General features: G+C 46.9%; 2 protein-coding genes across 2 annotated transcripts; both read right to left on the bottom strand.

Moving 5' to 3' along the window:
- Positions 1–6303: 6303 nt before the first annotated feature.
- LOC146764070 (uncharacterized) lies at positions 6304–11824 on the bottom strand. The gene is given in 2 exon segments (XM_085565532.1): positions 6304–11213; positions 11216–11824. Coding segments are annotated over 2 exon segments (1392 nt in total). The 5' UTR covers positions 11613–11824; the 3' UTR covers positions 6304–10218.
- On the bottom strand, positions 6304–22343 carry LOC146764069 (uncharacterized). The gene is made up of 3 exons (XM_085565616.1): positions 22248–22343; positions 12175–13036; positions 6304–8879 (listed from the first exon to the last, which is right to left on the bottom strand). Exon 2 carries the CDS (start codon positions 13007–13009, stop codon positions 12185–12187), a length of 825 nt encoding a protein of 274 aa, XP_085421742.1. The 5' UTR covers positions 13010–13036; positions 22248–22343; the 3' UTR covers positions 6304–8879; positions 12175–12184.
- Between the last annotated feature and the right edge of the window lie 3728 nt (positions 22344–26071).

Genomic DNA, 26071 nt, shown 5'->3' with positions numbered 1-26071 from the left:
GGTCCGGCCGGGACCGCTGGTCGCTGCGGGTCTGCCCAGCAACTGGTGAGTCATCAGCCGCGCTGTCTCTGATTGGCTGAGGGAAGGCGGGAGTAGGAAAAGGATCGGGAGAGATCCCGCCCCGAGCACCAGCACTGGCAAAACAGTCCCAGCCTGGGCACAGGGAGGGAATTTATTACCATCCAAATCACAGCAGGAGAAGGGAAAGAAATCTCTCCAACACCTTCCCCCCACCCAACAGGGATCACCCAGACCAGGGGTTATCAATGATGGAGAGTCGGGGGCATCTGAGTTGGGATCAGAAGCCAATTTTATTGAGTGTATCAGGTGTTTATATAGAGTTTCACTTGTATGGTGCTTATATAGGGCTCTGGTTTTGGTAACAATTTCCCATTGGTTACACTTCTTTATGACATCACATGACCTGGTAACATTATTTTATCACTATGTCTCACAATATATTTCTTGGTCACTTCTTGCCCAGGGAGACTTTCTCTGTGTCTGTCTCTCCCATGGTTTCTGCTCAGTCAGGCAGAAGAAGAAGAAGATATCAGGCCCCTTTATCAGTTCCACTGTACTCTCTGGTTTGTTCCCCATACCTCCCCCTATCTGTTCAAACAAAAATACATTCTTAAGTGATTTGTCTATTAATTTTTTCACACAATATAAAATACAAGGAATAAGCATAACAATACATAATATAATCCTAATACATATAAGCCTATTTTAATTAAATTTCTTATCCATCCACCAAGTCTCCAATCCCCCAGAAGCTGATCTAGCCCTGTAAGCCCTGATACCACTGGATAATCATAACCATTTTCCCAAGGGCATAAGTCTGCTAGAGGTTAAACAGGTGCTGATGTGGTGGCGAGGTCCTGTTCACAAGGGTTCTCTTCCAATGTTGATGTTCAAGGTGAATCTTCAAGTGATGCAGTCAAAGAATCTCAAAACGCCTTCACATTGTTTGCTGGAATCCACTTGGAACCATTCTCTGTGGACATGCAAGCAAAACCTCTACCCCAGCCTGGTCAGAGAGAAAGCCAGGTAAACTTTCCTAGGAATTGTTCTGGGGAGTTTTGAGAAGGCTGAGAGAAAGAATTAAAGCAATCTTGCAGCTGGTGTTTTGAACAGTTGTTTTCTTATAAGATGTTTACTAAAGGGTGTTTCCTTAATTAGCCAATCATGTGAGGTGTGTTGATTAAAGGACCAGTCAGGTCGGTGTTGGAGCAGTGTATAAAAAGGAATGGGTTCCTAAAAAAATTAGTATTAGTCTCCTGGAGAGAGTTAGACTTTATGTGTCGCCTGACTCTTGTTCCTGACTCAGTGGTGACACCAGGTTACCTAAGGATAAAGCCCCAATATCTTACCAGATCCTGGATCCTTCACTAAGGCAAGGGATTTTTCCTTTTGTTGCAATTGTGAATTACAATTAAAATGTCAAACAATCAGGGGTTGGGGTCCATCAAAGATCATTTCAAGAAGTTGAACACATAAAAGGCTTTCTGCAGTCTCTCGGAAGGGTTGTCCTCTCTGGCCCCCCCTTTCTATTGTACCAGGAGACTCTTGAGGCAGCCATGTTCAGTGACAGATTGGCCTTTTGAGGAATGAGGAATACCTGTTTTGTGCATACTTCCCCAAAGGCAAAAAAGGTAGCAACTCAGCAGGAGGTATAAGTTGGGCCATTGCCTTTACTTCAGGTGGTATACCCAGAGTTACAAAAGCAGCAGTGAAGTTCTAGAGACATCTTTAGCCGTTTTCCCTGAACGGGCTGATGCAATGTCTTGGTTTGAAAAGACAGGAGTCTGTGTAGGAAGGCAAGACCCTCCTGTGAAATGGAAAAGGTAAACCCCCCTCCCTCCGAATTACCACAATTTCAAAATTAAAAGGCTCTCAAGCAAAGATATGGGAATGGGAATAACAGTTCTTTACTAGGAAAAAAACTAAATTAAAAAAAATGCAATTAGTACAAACAAAACTAGTGATGGAGTCAGAAACCTGACACCCTGAGGAGTCAGGGTGTTGGTAACAGTCCAGTTAAAATGGTGGTTGCTCCTCCTGGAGTGGCAGATGAAATGCTGCTGAAGCGGTGATCTCTAGAAGGGTGGAGCTTTCTCTGAAGGTCTGGTAGTAGTTGGGCCTGGTCTTCCTCTGGGAATCCAGCAGAGAAGAAGCTGCTCCTCGGGGAATCCAGGGAAGTGTCTGCCAGTGTCTCAAAAAGTGCTGATTTTATGCAGGTAGGAATGCTTGGCTCCTCCCTCTGGGTGGAGCATCTCACAATGGGATGATGTAACTTTATCAGTCATGCAGTGAGTTATTCAATGGTCCATGAACAGAAGATCTCTCCCCGGAAGGAGACATTGTTCTTGGAAGAGATAAGAAAACTGCCCAACCTCCAACAGATGGCAAATAGAATACATGCTTATCTTACAAGCCAGGACACCCCACATCCCCATTGTCCCCATTGTCCCCATTGTCCCCCCACTGTCCCGATGTCCCCAATGTCCCCGATGTCTCTGATGTCCCCAATGTCCACCCGTTATCCCTGATGTCCCCCCAAATGTTCCCACATCCCTGATGTCCCCCTATTGTCCCTTATGCTTTTGCATTGTCCCCATGTCCTCAGTGTCCACCCATTATCCCCGATGTCTCTGATGTCCCCAGTGTCCCCTCCCCATTGGCCCAAATATCTCAATGTCTCCAATGTCCCCACATTGTCCCCATGTCCCCCAATGTCTCCTATGCCCCCGCACTGTCCCCATGTCCCGAGTGTCTCTCCGTTGTCCCCACATCCCTGATGTCCCTGATGTTCCCACATCCCTGATGTCCCCCCACATCCCCATTGTCCCTGATGTCCCCAGTGTCCCCCCACATCCCTGATGTCCCCACATCCCAAATGTCCCCCCGTTGTCCCCGATGTCCCCACGCCCCATGACGCCCTGTCCCACCCCGCAGTGTCCCTGTTAGTGTCCACGCGGACGCCGCAGACGCGGGCGCTGCTGGGGGCGCCGGGGCGGCTGCACTGCGCCTTCGCGCCCCCAGCCGAGCCCTTCACGCTGCAGTGGCTGCGGCACCGCCACGGCGCCACGTGGCGCCTGCTGGCCTTCGACTCGGCCGCTGCCCGCCGCACCGAGGCCGCGCCGGGGGTGCTGCTGTTCCTGGGGGCCACGGGAGCCCCCCCGGCACCGCGCAGGTGAGGGGAGGGGAGGGGCTGCGGAGCCCTGCGGGGACAGTGGGGGGCGCCACCGAGCAGGGGGGTGTCGGGTGCTCCCGGCCGCCTCCTGGCCACTATGGGGCGCCACTGGGCAACCTCGGTCCTCCCGGCCGCTAGGGGGCGCTGGGGGCATGAAACCGCTTTTGTCATCCTGGCCACCAGGGGGCGCCGCTGGCACTGGAAAGCCTTGGTCCTCCCGGCCGCTAGGGGGCACTGCGGGCATTGAACGGTTTTTGGAAGGTTTTGGGAGCATTTTTCGGGGACATTTTTTGGGAAGTCCTGGGGGGGTTCGGTGAGTGATTTTGGGGGGTTTTGTTGTGGGGGGGCTTGGAAACATTTTTTGTGTTTAGGGGGGTCGTTTTTGGGGGCATTTTTTGGGGTTTTTTTGGGGGGTTTTGGGCACGGCCATAGTCCTCCCAGTCACCGGTGGGCGCCGCTGAGGCCGAACGTTTCCTCAGTCCTCCCAGCCGCCGGGGGGCGCCAGGGAGGTGTCGCTGCAGCTGCCGCCGCTCTCGGGGTCGGACGACGGCGCCTTCGTCTGCTCCGTGAGCGCCCCAGGGCAGGTGCAGCAGGTGCTGCAGCTGTGCCTGATTGGTCAGTGCCGGGAATGGGCGGGGCCGGGGCTCCCAGTTCCCAGTATCTCCCAGTCCCTCCCAGTCCATCCCAGTCCCTCCCAGTTCCCTCCCAGTATGTCCCAGTCTTCTCCCAGTATGTCCCAGTCCCTCCCAGTTCCTTCCCAGTCCCTCCCAGTATCCCCAGCTCACTGTCTCGTGTCCCAGCCCCTCCCCGGGTGTCCCTGCTGCCGTCCCGGCTGTCCCCGGGGCTCCCGGCCGAGCTGCGCTGCGACGCCGTCGGCTTCTTCCCGCTGGACGTGGAGATCCGCTGGGAGCACCGTGCCCGCAGCCACCCCAGGCCACGCTTGGGGGACACTGAGGGGGACACCGAGGGGGACACCGAGGGGGACACCTTGGTGACCACCCTGGGGCCTGGCTGGGACGTGCCACACCGGGTCACTGTGGTGGTGGCGGGTGAGGGACACATGGGGACATCAGGGATGGGGTTTGGGGACACCTGGGGACATCAGGGACAGGGTTTGGCCACAGCTGGGGACATCAGGAACGGAGTTTGGGACACTTGAGAACATCAGGGATGGGGTTGGGGACACCTGGGGACATCAGGGATGGGATGTGGAGGGTCTTGGGACACCAGGACTGGAGCTGGTGACACCTGGGATGGGGTTTGGGACATTGAGGATAGAGTTGGGGACACCAGGACAGAGTTGGGGACATCAAGAGTGGGGTTGGGGACAGCTGGGGACATCGGGTTTGGAGGGTCTTGGGACAGCAGAGATGCCTGGGGACACTGGGGACAGGGTTGGGGACATCAGGAATGGGGTTGGGGACACCAGGGATGGGGTTGGGGACACCGGGGATGGGGTTTGGGACACTGGGGACACGACTGGGATCTCCTAAGGGACATCAGGAGCAGAGCTGGGGACATCGGGGGGTGGCCGGTGCCACCAGGATGGGCTCGGTGCCACCCGGGGGTGTCGGTGCCACCCAGGGGTGTCGGTGACACGTCCCCAATGTCCCCACAGGTGCCACCAGGCCCAGCGTGGAGAACATGGCAGGGATGGGCCTGGTGGACATTTGGGGAGGTCTGGGGAGGTTTGGAGACATCTGGGGACATCTGGGGATGTTTGGAGACATTTGGGGAGTTTGGGGTCATTTGGGGAGGTTTGGGGATATTTGGGGATATTTGGAGAGTTTGGGGACATTTGGGGAGGTTTGGGGACATTTGGGGAGTTTGGGGACATTGGGGACACCGGTGGGGTTGGTGGCACTGGAGGAGTTTGTTCCAGTTTGGATTTTAAGGTTCTTTCTTAAAGCATTGATTAAAAAACCCAAAGCACGAATTTAAAGTCATTAGAGAACCAATTACCCAGCTCCAATTGTTCACTGGATTTTTTTTAAAAAGCAATTTTAGAAAAGTTCCGTTTCCCATTTTATTGATTTTTCATCAAATCTTCGCTTTTGTCACGGGAGAGAGAAGGGCAAAAAAAGGAGAAAAAAAATGGGGAAAAAAGGAAAAAAAAGGAGATTTCCATTCCCATTGTTCCTTCATCTCCACACATCCAAATCAATAGCAGAGAGTTAGCAATGATCAATAGTAGGGAGTTATCAATAATCAATAGTGAGTTATCAATAATCAATAGCGGATTATCAATAATCAATAGCAGTGAGTTATAAAAAATCAATAGCAGATTATCAATAATCAATAGAAGGGAGTTATCAATGATCAATAGCAGGGAGTTATCAATTATCAATAGCAGGGAGTTATCAATAATAGAAGATTATCAATAATCAATAGCAGTGAGTTATCAATAATCAATAGCAGTGAGTTGTCAATAATCGATAGCAGATTATCAATAATCAATAGCAGGGTGTTATCAATAATCAATAGCAGGGAGTTATCAATAATCAATAGCAGCGCATCATTCAATCGGCATTTTTCACAAATTACAAAGAAATCAATCCAAGATTAATTATTGATCATTGATTATTGATAATTGATTATTAATTATTAACCATAACAAATAAATTTATCCAATATCAACTATTGATTATTAATTAATCAGTATTTAAGAGAAATAAATTCAGTAGTAATTATGAATTCTTTATTATTACCAGCATTGCAAAGAAATAGACACAATATCAACTATTGATTATTAATTAATGAACACTAAAAAGAAGTTGATCTATTATTAATTATTAAGGATTAATTAATCAATATTACAAAGAAATCTATCCAATATTAATTATTAATTATTTATTATTAAGAATCAATATTACACGTAAATTAATACTGTTATTAGTTATTTATTATTAATCAATATTACAAGGAAATCAATCCTATATTATTAATTATTATTAATATTACAAAGTAACAAATCCAATAGTGTTAATCAATGTTAAAAATAAAATAATCCAATATAAATTATAAATTATTAATCAGTATCACAAAGGAATCAACCTATGTTATTCGATATTAGTAATTATTAATTATTAATCACTCGATATTACAGAAACTTTTATCCACTCTTTATTATTATTTATTATTAATCAATGCTACAGTGGAATCAATCCAATGTCAATTATTTATTATTAATTAATCAATATCACAAATTAATAGTTCCAGTATTACTTATTAATTATTGATTATTGAGCAATCCACAGGAATCGATCCAGCATTAGTTACTGATTATTGATTATTGATAGGTATCACACAGGAATCGATCCAAAGCTCGTTCCCGTGTAACGTTTCCCGCTCGCCGCGAGCTCTGAAAGTGCTGATCGCGGGTCTGTAAAATCACAAGCTAATCACTAATTACACAAGTTAATTAATAATAAACTAATTATTACACAAGTTAGTTAGTAATAAATAACTAAACAAGTTAATTAGTAATGAAATAATAATTATAATAGCGATAAAATCGGAGCAATAAAAACGTGGACAATGAGGGTCAGGACACCACAAGATGATAAAAAATGAAGAATTTTGGACACCCAGGAGTTCTTGGGCACTGTGAAAACACCGATCAGTTGTTCTTGAAATGTTAAAAGTTCATTAGTAATAAAATAGTTATTAAAAAATAAAATAAAAAATTAAAATAATAAAAAAATAAAAAATAAAAAATAAAATCAGAGTAATAAAAATCTGGACAATGACATTTAGGCCACCACGAGGCGATAAAAAGAAAAAAATTTTGGATGTCCAGATGTTTTTGGGCACCGTGAAAAATGTCAGTTCTGGTTCTTTAAAATCTTTTAAAAATTACTGATTCAAACAAGTTAATTAGTAATAGAATAGTTATAAAAATAGCAATAAATAGGAGTAATAAAAATTTGGACAATGAGGGTCAAAGCACCACGAGACGATAAAAAATGAAGAATTTCAGACATCCAGGAGTTTTTGGGCACTATGAAAACACCGATCAGTTGTTTCTGAAATTTTAAAAGTTTATTATTAATAAAATAGTTATTAAAAATATAAAAAATAAAAATTAAATAATAAGAAAAAAATAATAATAAAATAAAATTTAAAAATAAAATCAGAGTAATAAAAATGTGGACAGCGAGGGTCAGGCACCACGAGCCGATAAAAACCAAAGAATTTCAGACACCCGGTAGTTTTTGGGCACTGTGGAAAATAACAATCAGTTATTTTTTAAATTTTAAAAGTTTATTAGTAATAAAATAGTAATTAAAAATAAAAATAAAAATAAAAATAACAAAAAAAAAAACCAAAATCAGAGTAACAAAAATGTGGACAATGAGGATGACGACACCACGAGATGATAAAAAATGAAGAATTTTGGACATACAGGAGTTCTTGGGCACAGTGAAAAATGCCACTCTCTGGTTTTTAAAATGTTAAAAAATTACTGATTCAAAAAGTTAATTAGTAATAAAATAGTTATAAAAATAGCAATGAAATCGGAGCAATAAGAATCTGGACAATGAGGGTCAGGACGATGACAAGACAATAAAAAGTGAAGAATTTCGGACATCTGGATGTTTTTGGGCACTGTGGAAAACACCAGTCAGTTGGTTTTTAAAATTGTAAAGGTTTATTAGTAATAAAACAGTTATTAAAAACCAGCGATAAAATCAGAGCAATAACAATGTGGACAATGAGGTCAGGACAGTGACAAGACAATAAAAAGCGAGGGATTACGGACGTCCGGATGGTTCGGGCACTGAGCTGCCAAAACCACGCCTTGAACAAGGAATAACCCAAAAGCAGCAGCCTGTTGCATATTCATCGATCTCATGCATGATGCATCAATCCTGTCCAGCCACAGAGCCCGGAGCAGTGGCAGCCTCTTCTCAATCCCGCGGCGCCCGCAGGGCTGAGCGGGGCACGGAGAGTGAATTTCCTTTAATCAGGGAGCGCTTGTGGCAGCACATTGCTCTGCCTCCCAGCATTTTCCACAGAGGAGCACAGAGGGAAACGAGAGAGAAAACAATTTCTGTTTCTGCTCCTTGTTTTAGTATGTGGAACGTGTTTGGAGAATCGTTTAACAATTTGTTACCCAAATTGTTGTGGGGTGGTTGCTGGGTTGGGTTCTGGTGAGGATCGTTTGAGCCTGGGGCCAATCCAACCCACCTGGGGCTGGAATCTCAGAGAGGGTCACGAGTTGTGAGGAGTTACATTTGGGAGTTAGAAAAAGCAGTTTGTAGTTTTAGTGTCTCCTTTAAATAGAGTATTAATAGAAAAACCAGGTTTGTAGTTTTAGTGTCTCCTTTAAATGGTATATTAATAGAAAAAGCAGGTTAGTAGTTCTAGTGTCTCCTTTAAACAGTGTATGAATAGAAAAAGCAGGTTTGTAGTTTTAGTATCTCCTTTAAACAGTATAGGAATAGAAAAAGCAGGTTAGTAGTTTTAGTGTCTCCTTTAAACAGTATATTAATGTATATTAGTATAGTTCTAATAAAGAAACCATTCATCCTTCTGAGCTGGAGTCAGGCATCGTCATTTCTTCCCCCTGGCTCGCCTGCATTTACAATAAGCTGTAAATTCTTTTTCTCTGGAAGATTTCGGTGTCCTGCGGCTGCTGTCCCGGTGCAAGTACCTCATTCCTTTCTTCCCACGCACAGAGTTTCTGTTTTAACCACAAAAGCTCCGTTTTAACCACAAATCTACATTTACCCTACCATTAAAATGTTAATACAGCACTACTAATCAATGTAACATAATGCAAATCCTATTCAATTTAATACTTGCAAAAGCCAACCATAAAATATGCATTTTTCACAGAGGACATCCCGAGGCTGCTGCAGGGACAGCGATGTCACCGCTGCGACATCGTCGGGGATGGTGACATCATCAGGGACATCGCTGCTGTCACTTCTCCCCCCTCCCCAAACCACACTGGATTTGAGACGAATTCGGGGAATTTTCTGGGAATTTTCATTGCAATTGTCCCAAATGCTGATGGGAATTCCTGGGGTGACGTCACTGGGGACACTTGGGGACATTCTGAGGACGCTCTGGGGACACTGATGGGGGTGGCGGTGGGTCAGGGGCTGAATGAGCCCCTCGGTGCCTTGCAGCAGAGCCGGGTTATAAATGACAATAGAATAATCGGCTTTTGAAATTCTGTATTGCCTTCTGCACGTTGTTATTGAGCACGAGGATTTTGCTGTGGTACTTGATATTGATATTGATTACTGATAATTCCTTGCAGCTGCTCACTGGTACAATAAAATCAATCCATTTATGTGTACACCGTATAACAAATTTACTGCTAGAGTAATAAAAAGATATTATATCATAGGCCTTAATATATTAAAAATAGATAAACATTAAATAGATCAATAATAAATACTGGAATAGAGACTATGTAATGTTAAAATGCTTTTGTGTGACTGACTCAGGTGTAAAGCAATTCTGTTGTTTCTCACATCTGCAGACCAGCCTCACCAGGTGATACCAGTGACACAAAGCTCAGAAGAATTTATGAATTTATCAGGGGGCCTGAAACAACAGGGTGGAACCATGAGAAGAAATCAAAAACATCGACTTAATCTACAGAATGTCCTGCAGACAAGTCAGAGGTGAGACCCAAACACGAGTTCCTGGGACACCCAAACCTCCTGGGAGTGTTTGAATAATGTCAAAACTCAGGAGTGTGTTCCTGGCCCTGCAGTGGAACCGGATCCGGAGAACGAAGGGTTAAGTTGAGGGCGAGTTCTTTGGCCAGCCCCAAAACCCTTTTTTATCCCTGATTAAACTTTGTTTAGTAATCCCTTAGTGAACTTTGTTTTTCACACCCGGCTGGGATTTGGGGGGGCCGGGGGGGTCCCTGGACAGCCCCCGCTGCTGAGCACTGACCCCCCCTCACCGAGCACCGGGACCCCCCAAAAACCGCACCCGCACCCCTTCAGTGCCCCCGACCCCCCGAGCACCGGGCCCGGACCCCCCTTTGTGCCCCCCACCCATCACGGGGGTTCCTCCCCCTCCCCTTTGACCCCCCAGAGCCGCGGGACCCCCGGGAACAGCGCCGGGACCGGGGGGGCCCAGGGATGTGAGAATTGGATTCGTAAAGGATTCCCAAATCCTGGCAGAAAGCTCACACTGCCTTGGACTTGTCCATGCAAACTCTGAGATTTTATTGTGCCAGCGAGCAGCTGCAAGGAATTATCAATAATCATTATCAGTATGAGCACCTGAGCAAAATGCTGGGGGTCAATAGGAACCTGCAAAAGGCAACAGAGAAATGCCAAACCCAACAGAAAAAACAGGAAAATGCAAAAGGCAGCAGGGGAATGCAAAAGCCTTCTGAGTCCTCTCAGAATGGCCCCAGGTGCAGCTGGTAACGTCATCCCAGAAACTCCCATCAGCATGTGGGACAATGCCCATGAAAATTCCCAGAAAATTCTCCGAATTGGTCTCAGATCCCGCGCGAGGAGGGGACTGGTGACGCCAGCGCTGTCCACCAGGATGTCACTGTCCCTGATGCCATCAGAGCGGTGCCATCGCTGCAGCAGCCTGGGGAGATCCTCCACGGCTTTTTGGCACCGCTGGGCCAGGGCGCGCCTGCTGGGGCCACCGGGGCCGCCGGAGCCACCACAGGGACTCAAGAGGAGGTCGTGGATGTCCCCAAGTGTCCCCAGCAGGTGATCCTTGCCCAGGCAGGCACTGACATCCCACGGCTGCTCAAACTCGGCCACTTTGGCCACCAAGGCCTCAGGGACATCGGGGGACGCCTTCTTTGTCCCCTCCAGGATGGCCTCGATGTCCCCGAGCCGGCGCTGCAGCTCCTCGGGGAACCACCTGCCTCCTTCACACTCTTCCACCAAGCGCTCCAGCGGCCCCAGGGCCACCTGTGCCCAATGTCCCCTTCTGGTGGCCACCATGGCTTGGCTGCTGGCCACCACGGCCTCTCCCACGGCCTCGTTGGTGGCCGCAGCCACCTGGGCCTTGTGCATGGCCCTGCCAAGGCCCTCTTTTCCCTGCCCAGGGCCACCTTCAGCTGCTGGGCTGTGGCCACCAGGCTGCTCCCAGCCGTCCTCCTGCGGGTGGCCACGTTCTGCAGGTCCCCGGCCCGGATGGCAGCGATGGCCGCGTCCCAGCGGGCGTCGCGGAGCTCAGTGGCATCCCAGGCCAGCAGGGCCCAGCTGTCCTCGAGCCTGACCACCAACTCCTGCCAGGCCCAGGCCGCAGCTCTCACATCGGCCCAGGTGGCCCCTGGGGTGGCCACAAGCACGGCCAGGGCCTGGCCCAGGGAGGGGACACCACGGTGGCCCAGGGAGGTGACACCGCCCTGCTCCAGGGTCTCATGGAGACTCCAGGTGAAGTTCCTCAGGTTCCCGTGCAGGGACTCTGGGGACATGAGCTGCTGCTCGTCCCTCTGTAACCCGGGCACGGTGGCTGCCACCTCACCCAGGGTGGCCACCACATTCACCAGTGACTCCAGCTGGTAAGGGGACACCTGGGGAGGAGACAGGGGAGGTGTCAGGGACCTGCTGGCACTTGTGGTCTCCTGCGGTGGCCTCTGAGTCCTCCCAGGGTCCCCTTTGTCCCCTCCCTGGAGGGCTCTGCTGTCCCCTCTGTCCCTTTATCACCCCCTCATCCCCTCTGTCACACCCCTGCCACCCCCCACTGTCCCCTCTTCTTGCCCAGGGAGACAAACTGTGTCTGTGTCTCCCACAGTTTCTGCTCAGTCAGGCCTCAGATATCGGGCCCCTTTATCAGCTCCATTGCTTTACTCTCTGTTTTATTCCCCATACCGGGGTACCAGGGCTCTGCCCCACGGGGGTCACTGGGGATCATCCAGCCCGGATCCTCCCATGGGGGATGGAGCTGCAGCAGCGCACCAAGCTCTTCCTGCACTCTCTTCCCTCACTCCAAGCTCTTCCCTCACTCAAAGCTCTTCCCTCATTCAGGGCACTTACAGGGATTCCCTTAGTGGCACCTCCGTTGGTGCTGGGTCAAGTTTGAGCTCCTGGTGAAGCTCTTCCCACACTTCCCACACTCGTAGGGCCTCTCCCCGGTGTGGATGCGCCGGTGCACGGTGAGGTGGGAGTTGTGCTTGAAGCCCTTCCCGCAGTCAGGGCAGCGGAATGGCCTCTCCTCTGTGTGAATCCGCTCATGCTTGAGGACATCGGAGCTGGTCTGAAACCTCTTCCCACACTGGGGACACTCATAGGGCCTCTCCCCAGTGTGGATGCCCTGGTGTCTTCTCAGGGCAGAGGCCCACCCATAGCTCTTCCCACATTCCAAGCACTCATAGGGCCGTTCTCCTGTGTGGATCACCTGGTGCACCATCAGGCCAGACCTGTCTTTGAAGCCCTTCCCACACTTCCCACACTCGTAGGGCCTCTCCCCGGTGTGGATGCGCCGGTGCACGGTGAGGCTGGAGTTGCGGTTGAAGCCCTCCCCACAGTCGGGGCAGCGGAAGGGCCTCTCCTCTGTGTGAATCCACTCATGTCTGAGGAGATTGGAGCTGGTCCGAAACCCCTTCCCACACTCCCCACACTCATATGGCCTCTCCCCAGTGTGGATCCTCTGGTGATTAATCAGGTCTTTGCTCCGGCTGAAACCCTTCCCACATTCCAAGCACTTGTGGGGCTTCTCCCTGCCATGACGCTTCTCCACCAGCTCCGAGCTCCGCCTGGATCTCCGCCCGCCTTCCTGGCTCAGGGGGGCTCTTTCCTCCCTGCAGCGCCCTGGGCTGGGTTTGCCGCTCCTCCTCCTGCAGCATCTTCGGGGCTTTTTCTCCTCCTCCATCCAGCCACAGCCAGGGAATGAAAAATCCTGCTTTGACCGAAAAACAAAAGGAGAGCTCCTTAGACTGGAGGTGCCTCCTTGCCCAAGTTCATCTCAGGAAATCATAGGGAATCTTGTGTCTGTAAGAACCTCTGAAACACCAAGATTCAGCCCAAAAATCCCACAAACTTCAAGACACAGGACAAAAACTCCCCAAACATCACAAGTCAGCAAAAACCTCCTCCAAAATATAAAGATTCAGCTGCCACATAAAACCAAAGCACCAACATTTAGCCCAAGAAAGCTCAGAAACACCAAGATTTACCCCCTGAAAATCTTGGATCCCCCTCCACAGTCACCTGCTGCATGTGGGGAGAGCAGCGCTCCTGGGCCTGGAAGGAGGCTGCAGATACAGGGAGGGGTGGAACCTTCTGCTGCTCCCTCTTTCTGCTCCTTCTCCTCCTCCTCTTGTGTCTCTGCTCTTACTCACAATCCTCTTCCTCCTGACATTCCTCCTTCGCCTGCACAATCCCACCCTCTCCTGCCACCTGCATCCTTTGACCATTCTGTTCCTCAAGCCTGCTTCTCCTTCCCTTCTCCTCCTGCCCCCAGGCCCAGCACCCACTGCCGGCTCCCTCTTCCCCCCAGCCCCACAGCATCCCAGCGCAGGGGCAGGGATGGAGCTGGGGCAGGTCGGGCTGGGGCAGTGCTGGGCTCTCGGCCGCTCCCGCCCGCACTCGGTCCCCACTGCAGCCGCTCCCGCCAGGACAGCGCGGGGGGGCCCGGCCTTGGCGCTGCCCCACTCCCACCTCCCCAAATTCCCCTCGCGGGGCCATGGGGCCGAGGGGGGGCGCAGGTGGGGTCCAGGTGGGGAATGCTGAGATAATTTTAAGAGTGGGTCCCCAAGAAGAAGAATTGGAATTTGTGGTAGACACAGGGGCAGAATTAACCTTTCTCTTAAATATTCCAAAAGGTTATAGTGTAAGCAAAGATACCGTAATAGTAACAGGAGCAAAAGGAGAGAGTTTCACAGTACCCGTTATTAAAAATGTGGTAATAGAAGGAGAAACTAAATTTTGGATGAGGGATGTTTTCTTGGTCCCAGTGGCAGGTAGCAATTTATTGGGAGAAGATTTACAGGTGAAATTAGGAATAGGGGTTGTTCCAGAAGATGGGAAGATGACAGCTAGACTTTTAAAACTAGGCCAGGAGGATGGAAGAAGAATTAACAAGGAAGTTTGGGCTGGGGAGGGAAATAGGGGAAGATTAAATATTGACCCCATAAAGATTACAACTGAGGAAAAAAAAATTGTCCCATACATGTACGGCACTATCCTGTATCTTTAGAAGGACGGGAATGTTTAAAGCCAGTAATAGAAGGACTAACAAAGGATGGGACATTAGAACCTTGTATGTCTCCCCATAATACCCCAATACTCCCAGTAAAGAAGCCTGATGGGAGCTATAGACTGGTACAAGACTTAAGGGAGGTTAACAAAGAACTCAGACCCGCTATCCAGTGGTACCAAATCCTTATACTCTTTTCAGTAAAGTTCCTCCCCAGCATCAGTGGTTTAGTGTAGTGGACCTTAAAGATGCCTTTTGGGCTTGCCCATTAGCCCAGGAGAGCAAGTTATCTTTGCTTTTGAATGGAAGGACCCACTAACTGGGAGAAAACAGCAATTAAGATGGACAAAACTACCACAGGGGCTTACAGAATCCCCAAACTTATTTGGACAAGCTTTAGAAACAATACTACAAACTTTCCCCACTCCCCCTGGAATACAAATTATCCAATATGTGGATAATCTTTTACTTTCTGGGGAAGCTGAAGCTGAAGTTAGAGAGGCTACTATAAAGCTTTTGAATTTTCTTGGGGAAAAAGGATTAAGGGTATCAAAAGGGAAGCTGCAATTTGTAGAATCAGAGGTAAAATATCTTGGACACTTGCTTAGTAAGGGTAGTTGGAAGCTCAACCCAGACTGAAACACAGGGATTCTATCCCTTCCCCCTCCCTCTTCAAAGGGGGAAATCAGAAAGATACTCAGATTATTGGGATATTATAGATTGTGGATTGAAGGATATACACAGGCAGTAAAATTTTTGAATAAAAAAAAGTGACAGAGGGAGATGATATAAAATGGATCAAAAAGGATAATGAAAAATTAAGAAAAAAGAAGTTAAAACTAGCCCCAATATCAACTTTAAGCTCACCTTCACTAGCAACACCCTTTCATTTGTATGTAAATGAAAAAAAGGGGGTAGCTCATAGGGTTTTGTTTCAAGAGTGGGGAGGAGTAAAGAGACCCATGGCTTATTTATCAAAGATGTGGGATCCAGTAAATCAAGGCTGGCCAGTGTGTATTCAAGCTATAGCAGCTACTGCAATCCTAGTAGAGGAAAGTCATAAACTGACTTCTAGAGGTAAATTAATTGTGTGCACACCTCATGCAGTACTAAATTTCTTCCAATTTGCATTGTGATTTTTATCTTGAAATACATAACTTATTGTACTCTAGGATTGAAAAATTAGTTTACACCTGTAACATAGCAAAACCTGCTATTAATTTGAGTCAATGCAGACTGTTCAATCATGTTCTCAGTGTGTAAAGTTAAACTAAAGGTAACACCAACTGCTTGGTAGGTCAATGAGAAACAATTTTCCTTCCAACCAGTCCTTTTTCATGTACCCAAATGTGTTTTGCTTTCTTAGTTTTTTTGTTTTGTTTGTTTGTTAGTTTTTCTGGAAGTGCTAACTACTTGCAGTGTATCTAGAACAGCAAATAAAATTGTGCATACAAAACACTTGTAAAAAAATAGGGCTCATTTTTTCCCACAATGGAAGGTGGCTACATATAGAAAAGGCAAACTACAAAGCTAGATGAAGAAAAAGTTTCAGTATCTTCTAATGTAAACAATTTGTTACTTCCAGCATCACAGTGGGTTTGTGACACACACATATGAAAAAGATGGTGAGGGAGATCTCTGTTTACTACAGTTTCCTATTTCTTGAATGAGTTAGAGAGCTATGAAGCAATTGTGATTCCTTGTGTGGATTACCCAGGCCTGCAGGGAGGGCTGGGCCATGGTTCCCTCTGTGCTGCAGGCAGCCCTGCAGCGTGGCAGCAGTGGCTTGCCTCTGGTGAGTTTGCAGGCAGGGTGCTCCAGCACTGCAGTGCTCAGGGGCAGTTTCCTATTTTGACACCAAAGCTTAAATTCAAGAGTGCCTCTTCCCATCCAGTTATTGTTTGTACTGTAAGAACCTCTTCAGAGAGTGTCTCCTGGCAGTCAAAAAGAGAGTATTGCAGAGATAAATTCCTTACTTGCTGTCTCCCCCACTGTATCCACATTTTGTCTATTCCCTCTTCAAATTATAGATTTGCAAAACTCATGCTCTGTGTCCTCAGATGCCCTTCCCAAATCAAACCTTGGCTTCTTTGCAAATTATATTGCACTAACAAGCATTGCCTTAAATTTTTTATTGCAGGCAAGATCACTTCAGAAGTAAGTTTTTCTTTACCTTGTTCCTACAACCCTTTCAAGCTTGTGAATGGAAAATTGTGACAGCAAAATAAGTCTTTAGTTTTAGCACTGTCAGCTGTGGGTAGCTGGTAGCCCTTGGTGGAGGGTGCCGTGAATTAAAGGCCTGCAGAACACACATAACAACAGTAATTAAATTTGTAAGGAAGTTGAAAAAGGAGGGAGAGGTGATTGGCAGACTCACCTCTCCAGGATGTAGGACTAATGTTAGAAAGTGGACTGATATTGGAATGTGGATGTTGAAATGTGAAGAGAGAAAAAGAGGGCGAAACAGAGAGAAAGGGAGAAGAGAGAAGAAGAGAGAAAAAGAGAAAGAGAGAGAAAGGGAAAGAGAGAGAAAGAGAAAGAGTGAAATACCCCCCAAAGTCCCCATACCGCAGCTATCTGTAAGTTCTCCCCCATTCCTGCTAGACAGAGTGACAACAAGGGGAGGGGAGTGAGGAAGTACAGTCAAAGGCAAAGCTGTGATAAAGAGGGAGAGCTGGACCACCAATAGAGATAAGATCAAAGCAGAGATAGCTGACTCTCACAATGTGCTTTATTTTTTTAAACAAGACTTCTTTTTTTTCCTTCTGATTTTTGTTGTTAAGGAAAGGAGGCTTTTGTTCTGAAGAATGGGTCTGTAAGACTAAAACAGTTGGATGTTGCCTAAAAAGCAAAAAACCAAGAGATGTGATACATCTTGTGTTACATTTGGGCTAGTCTTTTTTTTATTTAACTAAGTATAGCTCACAAGAAGAAGAATTGGCCTCTGCAGCGATGAGCACAGCTGGATACAAGAAGAAGAAGCAGCTATAGAAAAAGTTTTTAGTTAAACCCAGAAAGTTTTGAAGAAAACTAATAGTGAAAGTTAATGCAGTATTGTTTTTCTTTTCTTTTAACACTGTGTTATTAAAAAGTCCTTTCCAGGTACTACTAAAGCATCAATCCCAACTATGGAAAAGAGGGTGAATTCATGCCAGCAAAATAAAAGAATTTGTGAAGAAACGTGAGGAGTGGACTATCACATCTAAACTGGGTGATACCAAATTAACTTTCAACCAGGACTGGGTGGTAATGGTTTGGGAAGACCCAAATGATCCAAGGCAGGTACAAAGAATAACACCTAACTGAGAAATAAGGCAAAGCTTGCATCACTGGTTCTAAGCCCTGCCTGAATAAGCCCTGAGACGCCTCCGACACCTCCTTGGCAGAGGAACACTGCCACTTCAAACAGGAGGATCGGGAGTGTTTGAGTCAAAGAGTTCTGATAGTCTGGCCTTAGCCTGTGACTTGTACAGGCAAAAAGGGAAATTGCCATTAATACTATGCTGTATACTTTATTTGATTCATCCCCATATTGGACATGGCAGCTTGGTTATAAGTGAATGTTTAAATTATGAGAATAATTGGCATTGTAGCTCACAAAATCTATGTTCTCGTGGCAAGAAGTATTGAGTACTGAATCAATCCCCTATACAGAAAGACCTCAAAAACTGAAGTAAATAAATTGCTTTTGTAGATGGGGATTATCAATGCCTGTGGACTGAGAGATACCTGAGGAATGGTGGAAAACCACAGTTAAAAGGTGTCAAAAACAATTTGCCTGGAAATGAGTAAAAAAGGAGTGACAAGGGAAACAGAGGGCAAGCCTGGATTGAGCACTGTACTCACCAGCGAGAAGATCACACGTACCTGCTGTGGGCAGCAGCCCCACAGGCAGGGGAGGTGGGGGCATAAGCCAAGCCAGACCTCTGTCATTCCTGTTTCTGTCTCTCATTTGTTGTCTTTTCCCTTCTGAGATAGCAGCAAGATCGTGTCACAAATGCTACAGAAAGTATCACATGGAAAGAAATCAAAGTTCCTTTTTGTTACACACACCCATGTCAACAGCCACTGTTATAACCCGTCCAAATTAAGTACCTGCAGGAAAAAGGGGGAAAATTATCACATTACAAAGAACTTAGGAAAAAGTAGTAATACTTGGGGCATGGAATGTCCAAAAGGAGAGAGATGGATTTGTTTTACATTTGATCTTAGAAATATAGTCCAAGATTCGGTAAAGAGACAGTTAGTAAAAAAAAAGGTAAAACAAGCACAGCAGTCTAGCTCTGTGTTAACCCCAAATTATATCCTGAGTCATATTAAATGACTCCAAGCAGTTATAGAGAAGATAATAAACAAAGCTGCTCAGGCATTGGAATTAATATTGAGTCTGCAAAGCCAAACATCACCTGCAGTGCATTAAAATAGGTTGGCTTTACGCTATTTATTGGCTAAAGAATGGGGTGTACAGATTGTTGAAAATAGATGGCAATGAGGATGTCATCCTGGAAAAAACAAAGGATATCAGAAAAAAATTATGACCCAGGTATCAGTCCAAAAAATGGGAAAATAACGTTAAAAACTAGCAGGTGGGGTAATGTATTGAGAATGGGATGGTGGAAGAAATTAGGATTCTTCCTTTTATGTGTTACAAGTGTTTTGATATTTCTTCTTTGTTTAATCCCATGTTTTATTTGATTACTAACAGAGTCCAAAGAATGCAAGAGGACAGGAAATATTCTTTATAAATCATTTGGCTTGAGCAGTAAGAGGTGGGATTGTGAAAAATGCATATTTATGATTGGCTTTTCGCAAACGTTACAATGAATATTATATGTGTAATGTTAGAAAGTTATGCTGTATTAATTCCCTTACATATTGTGTTAAGTGTAGTTTTAGGTTACAACATTATGTTAAAATAGAGATTATGTATGTGGGGGGAGTTTTCTTCTTAGGAATGAGATGCTCCCTTTGAAGAACACCTAAATCTTCCAAAGGAGAGGAATTTATGGCTTCTGGTCAGGAGAAGCTAATTTCTTCAGGCCTTGCTCAGACTTGAAGACGCCAGGGGATTAAAGGGAACAGTTGACATACAACAGAGTTTCTTGTTTAGAACAGAATGTATGCATAACCATGAAGAATGTATGAATATGCAACAAGGGTATTGGTTTAAGGGTGATTCCTTTGTTCACAAGTCAAGCTTTTCTTGACTTAGGGTCTGAGAGCATCTGGACATCCGTAATTCTTTGCTCTTTTTGTCTTGTAATTGTCCTAACTCTAATTGTATTATTATTTTTAAAACCATTTTATTACTATTAAACTTTTAAAATTTTAAAAACCAAGTGATTAGAGTTTTTCAAAATTTTCAAAACTAGATGAGATTTAAAGGTGACCCTTTAACTCATGAACAATAAATAGATGATTTGAAGGAAAACAAAAAAGCAGTAGATTGTGGGGGGGGCACAACTGAGGCTGCTGAAGGCTGCTGTGGAAGAGAAGCTGCATTCCAGGCACCCAGGAGGAGCTTCAGAAATGCAAATTAACACTGCTGGGGCAAACTGGGGACAATGTACCTGGCTCTTCTTGCCTGGGGCAGGAATTGGCTGATTCCCTCTGCCCCTCACCCCAAGCTCTGCCTGCTTGCACAGATGGAATCTGCACAGCTGAAGGCAGAGCCCATGCTGAGGATCTCTGACTCTGCAACAGAAATGGCTGAAGCTGCAAAGGGAAACAGCAAATGGAGAATGTTGGGGAAACTTCACTAAAATAAGGGGGGGATCATCCCTCTGCACACTCCAACATCTGCTGTCACTGTCTGTGCTGTACAGGGTGTATCAGAGCACTGGGGGTTTTGCTAGAACAAGTTCAGGGAAATCAGTTGGAATTCAAGTATATGATGAAGGAGTAAGAAAAAAAATGGTCAATTGATGCAGCCCCAGCTTGAGGGAGCGCCCAAACATGGGGAAAAGATGAACGGCCACCAGAACAAATCCTACAACACCATGGACCAGCCCCTGGGAACCAAAATGATTTTGTGAAAAATGCATGTTATATGGCTCTGTGCAGATAGTTACTACATGTATTATGTTATAATGATAACTTGTGCTGTATTAACATTTTAATAGTACGGTAAACGTAGCTTTGTAGATAAAATTAAGCTTTAGCAGTTAAAAGAGAAAACATGCGTGTGTGTGTGTGGCGGGGGGGGGGGGTTAAGGAATGAGAACACCTAAATTCACTCAAGGAACACCTAAATTCTCCAGAGAAGAGCAATTTATGGATTTCTTACTAGAAGAAGTTAATTTCTTCAGGCCATGCTCAGACTGGAGGACGCCGTGGGGATTAAAAAAAACAGCTGACATACAACAGACAGAGTTACTTGTTTTAAATAAAATGTATGCATAACCATGAAGGATATAAGAATATGCAACAGTGTATTTTTTTAGGGGTGATTCCTTTATTCACAAGGTATGGTTGTTGTGGCTTCAGTGCCCAAGAGAGCATCCGGACATCTGCAAGTCTTTGCTTTTTAATGTCTTGCAATTGTCCTAACTCTAAATTTTTATTAGTCTAATTGTATTCCTACTTTTATAACCATTTTACTAATATTAAACTTCTAACATTTTAAAAACCAAGTGATTGGCGTTTCTCACAAATTCTTATCAGGAGACAGAGAACCCATTTTTCATTTGAATGGCATAATTTGATTGCAAGCTATCCTCAGAATAAGAACCAATCAGACAGCTCCAGCTCCTGACCTTCCTGCCGACCAAGCCACTGAAATGAGGAACACAACATTTCACCAGGGGATGGGATCAGATTATCTGTGAGCAGAAAAAGGAGGAGTTTGTGGAAAACTAAATGGCTCAAACTGCTGTTGGCAAAGAGATGACGAGAAAACTGCTAAAAAAGATAAAAAGGAAATAGGAGAGCAGTTTATGTATTGGTCCAAACATGGAAAGGATGGGAATGGGACACGCTTTCCTGGCTCCCCAGCACACCAGGGGATAAAGGAATGCTGCTTCTCCTCTTCTGTGCTGCAGCAACTCTCATCTTTTTACCATGCTCCACACCTTGGCAGTGCAGCTCATCCAGCAGCTGAGCCAGGGCATGCAGGTGGCAGCCAGGCCTCCTGATCCACAAACGGCTACAAAAGGACAGGGAATGAGGGCACCGAGAATAATCCCAAAACCAAAGAGGACCCGGGAAGGACAAAACAGAGTCAAGGAGTGAATCTGCCTGGAGATCGGGTCGGGCACTAGTAGATAAGGAAGTAACGAAAGAAACCATCAGTTCCAATAAATGTTACAAGTTGACCCAGAGAGCTGCTCAAAGTCCCGCCACATTCCCGAACTTCGAGGAGAAGAACAAAGACTTAACAGAACCATGAATATCGGCTGTTCTACAAAAGGAGGGTGCACATTAACGAGGACAGGCTCCAGGCGCATCGGGAAGTCGGAACCTTCCAAGGAACTCAGCCGGTGGGCAAAGGCAGAGGGAGATCGGCCGGGAAAATGAGGATAAAAAGGAGGCTGCGGGCTACAGCCACGGCAGAGAGCGCACGGCAAATGCCCCACGGCCTCTGCCCCTGCTCGGCAATAAAGTCACTTTGACAGGACTCCTCGCTCTCCGCCGGGCACACGAACCTCCGGCGACGGGAATTTCCCCGCCCGCTCCCGGCCGCGGGGCAGCCCCTCTGTCCTACCCACAGCAGCCGGGCCGAGCCAGCGCTGCTCCGGCAGCGGCTCCTGCCCGGCCCCGGCGGGAAGGAGACCGCGGGCAGCCGCTCCCGCAGCGCCCTCAGCCCGGGGCCGGCACGGGCCGGACACGGCACCGGCGAGCCGCCGGAGCCCCCTGCCGCCCCCTCCGCCCGCAGCCAGCCCCGAGCCCCCGCAGAGCCCAGCGCGGCTCCCACCTGCGCCGGGGCCGCCTCCGAGCTCCGCCGCCGCCGCCTCACCGCGCTCCGGCCGCTGCCGCCGCTGCCGGGCCCGCACAGCCGCTCGGCCAATGGCGGCGCTGCGCGGCCACGGCCGCCCTCAGCCCGCCGCCGGGGCCGCGCCGCGCCCCGCTCCCACCAATCAGCGCGCCGCAACCGCGACTGACGGCACCGGCGGCCAATGGCAGCGAGCTCGGGGCGGGCTCTGCGCACGGCCCCGCCTCGCCCCGCGCTCTCGGCGCCCCCGGGCTGCGTGAGGGGAAAGCCGGAGATGAGGAACAGCCCCGGCACGGGCCCGGCCCGAGCCGGGATTGAGCTGCCCACACAAACAAACTTCTCCGCGCCTCCCGCCACGGCTTTCCCGGCCCTGCGCCTCCCGTGCCTCCGCCTCTGCGGGAAGCCCAGGAGCCTCACTTCTCCTGCCCCTCGTTAGCGCATCAGTGCTTCGCTTTGATTTCCCCCGAAAAGGGAAACCTGCCCCAAGCCCTGTGGGTGGGTGGGGCAGGGGAGAGATTTCTGGCGGAAAACTCCAAAGACTCGGAGCAGGAGCAGGAGAAGTCAGTGCAGAGCCTTAAATGCAGCTTTCCCCACGCCTCCCTGCTCCCAGCTGCACCTCCTCCCCCGGCAGGGCAGGAGACAGGGAATGGGGCCATGCTCAGCTCATCCCCCGGGGCTTCTCCCTCTGCTCAGGGACAGGAGTCGTTCCCTGCTGCACCCTGCGCTCTCTCCCGGCCGAGACTTCTCCAGGAACTTCTCGGAGCGGAGTCCATCCCCTGGGCACAGCCCCCTCCGAGTGCTGCAGCGTGGGTCACTGTGCCACGGGCTCAGTCCTGCCAGGACAGGCTGCTCCAGCGGGGCCCCTCTGCCCGCGGGCTCACAGCTCCTCTCAGGCATCGCCGAGCTCCAGCCCGGCTCCTGCAGGGGCTGCAGGGGATCTCCGCATCCCCATGGACCTGCAGGGGATCTCTCTCTGCCTCCCCATGGACCTGCAGGGGGATCTCTGCGGCCTCATTGTAATATATGTTATGGAATAATTTGTGCTTATGTAAAATATACATTAAGTCAGTTGTGCTTGTAGAAAAAGATTCTTAAAGTTTTATATGACCGGTGGCTGCAGCCAGGGCTGGAAAACCAGAGTTGGCAGAGAAAGAAAGACCTAATTTACAAATGAAAAAAGGTGTCTCTGCAGAGATGGGCTCTTTCCGGGGAAAATCCAGGAGACACCCAACGTTTAACCCCTGGTCTGCCGGGGAGCCAGGAAACCGTGTCCCATTCCCATCCTTTCCATGCTTGGACCAATACAGAAACTGCTTTCCTATTTCCTTAATTATCTTTTTCAACACTTTCCCCTTGTCATCTCTTTGCCAACATCAGTTTGAGTAATTTAGTTTTCCACAAACTGCTTTTTTTTCTGCTAACAGATAATCTGATCCCATCCCCTGGTGAAATGTGTTCCTCATTTCAGTGGCTTGGTCGGCAGGAAGGTCAGGAGCTGGAGCTGTCTGGTTGGTCCTTATTCTGAGGACAGCTTGTAATCGAATGATGCCATTGAAATCATAAATGGTTTCTCTGTCTCCTGATAGGAATTTGTGAAAAATGCCAATCATTTGGTTTTTAGAATTTTAAAAGTTTAATAATAATAAAATGGTGAGAAAGATAGGAATAGAATTAGAGTGATAAAAATTTAGAGTTAAGACAATTACAAGACAATAAAAAAGAAAGAATATCTGAGGTCCAGATGGTCTCAGGCACTTAAGCCAAGAGGAATGTACCTTGTGAATGAAGAAATCACCCCTAAAACAATACACAGTTGCATATTCATATATCCTTCATGGTTATACATACATTATATTTGAAACAAAAAACTCTGTCTGTTGTATGTCAACTGCTTTCTTTAATTCCCACGGGGTCTTCAAGTCTGAGCAAGGCGTGAAGAAATCAGCTTCTTCTAATAAGAAAACCATAAATTGCTCTTCTCTGGAGAATTTGCGTGTTCCTTGAAGCGAGTATCTCATTCCTTAAACCCCCCCCCAACACACACATACATAGTTTCTTTTTTAACTACTAAAGCTTCATTTTATCTACAAAGCTACATTTACCATACTGTTATATGTAGCAGATATAATTGCACCATTTCTAATATGATATATGTGATATTGAATGTTTGTTAGATTTGTTAGAACACTGTAACACTCTACACGTTTGTATTAGGATTCCCCCCCACCCTCGCAGGTGAGACCGGGTGTATATTGGAAACTGATTTACAAGTAAGAAGGTGTGGCTCCCCAGGAGATGGGCCATGGCTGGGGAGATGCAGGAACCCCAGGTGCTGATCCTTGCCTGAAGGACCCGAGATGGATATCATGGAAATCCTTGGGCAGACACAGGTGAATGCAGCGTTCCCTCCCGTAAATTTCATCAAGGGATTCAACAAACTCCAGACACTGAATTGTTCTCCCTCATCACCAAAGCAGAAAATCTTATTAACATGTGGACTCTGAAGAGAAGAAAAGACTGATTACTGAAACCTTGGCCTCAGGAAGAATTTTCCCTATAAAAACCGCTTGTGCCAGGATGGAGGTGTGTGGGCATAGAGGAAAACCTCTGCTGAGGCTGACCTCTTTGTTGCACACCCAGGGCCGACCCCAGGCTCGGCTCTGTTCTTTCCTTGTGGCTGGCCTAGATAGAATTTGATTGCAAAATAAATATTTTATTTTTTCATATTAATTTGGCTGGACAAATTTTCATTTATAACAGTTGTAATACATAAAAGGAAGAATCCCCATTTCTTCCACCATCCCATCCTCAATACATTACCCCACCAGTTAGTTTTTAACATTGTTTTCCCATTTTTGGATTGGTGTCTGGGTTGTTTTTTTCTAGGATGACCTCCCCGTTGTCATCTATTTTCAACAGTCTGATATATTAAACTTTCCACAAACACCCCCTTCATTAGCCAATAAACAGTCTAAAGCCAGCCTATTCTGGTACACTGCAGTTTTTCCCCATTTTCCCTGCAGGTACTTAATTTGGATGGGTTATAACAGTGGCTGTTGACATGGGTGTGTGTAACAAAAAGGAACTTTGGTTTCTTTCCATGTGATACTTTCTGTAGCATTTGTGACACGACCTTGCTGCTATCTCAGAAGGGAAAAGACAACAAATGAGAGACAGAAACAGGAATGACAGAGGTCTGGCGTGGCTTATACCCCCACCTCCCCTGCCTGTGGGGCTGCTGCCCACAGCAGGTACGTGTGATCTTCTCGCTGGTGAGTACAGTGCTCAATCCAGGCTTGCCCTCTGTTTCCCTTGTCACTCCTTTTTGCTGATTTTTCTATGCAAGTCCTTTTCAACGCTCCTTTGGTGTGTTTTGGTGTTGCCCATTTTAGATGTGATAGTCTATTCCTCACGTTTCTTCACAAGTCCTCTGCCTCTGTTTCCCACTTTCTCTAACAACCTGAATACCATCTTCTTTCAACTACTCAAAAAGTCCTTTCTCTCACAATACCATTCAACACAATCCACCTGCCTCCAAGGAGATAAAGTAAAGCTCAAAATAAACAATCTACATTATATATACTTCCATTAATCTACATTTACTCACTTTTATTTTTCACTCACTCTCACATACAACAAGGTACCTTTTACTTTCAAACAGTCTACATTACATATCTACACCCTGAGTGCTCATGGAATGTTAATCCATCAACCCAGCAGGTTTAATCCTGGATGTCTCTCAACCCAGCAGAATTTTAGGTGTTACTGTTTTCCAACCCCAGATCCCCTTGGATATTTTTAACCCT

Source organism: Lonchura striata, chromosome 36 (assembly GCF_050655825.1).
Source record: "Lonchura striata isolate lonStrDom1 chromosome 36, ASM5065582v1, whole genome shotgun sequence".
NCBI lineage: Eukaryota > Metazoa > Chordata > Aves > Passeriformes > Estrildidae > Lonchura > Lonchura striata.
Note: the sequence above shows the minus strand (reverse complement) of the source record. Positions and strands in the feature narration are given on the sequence as shown.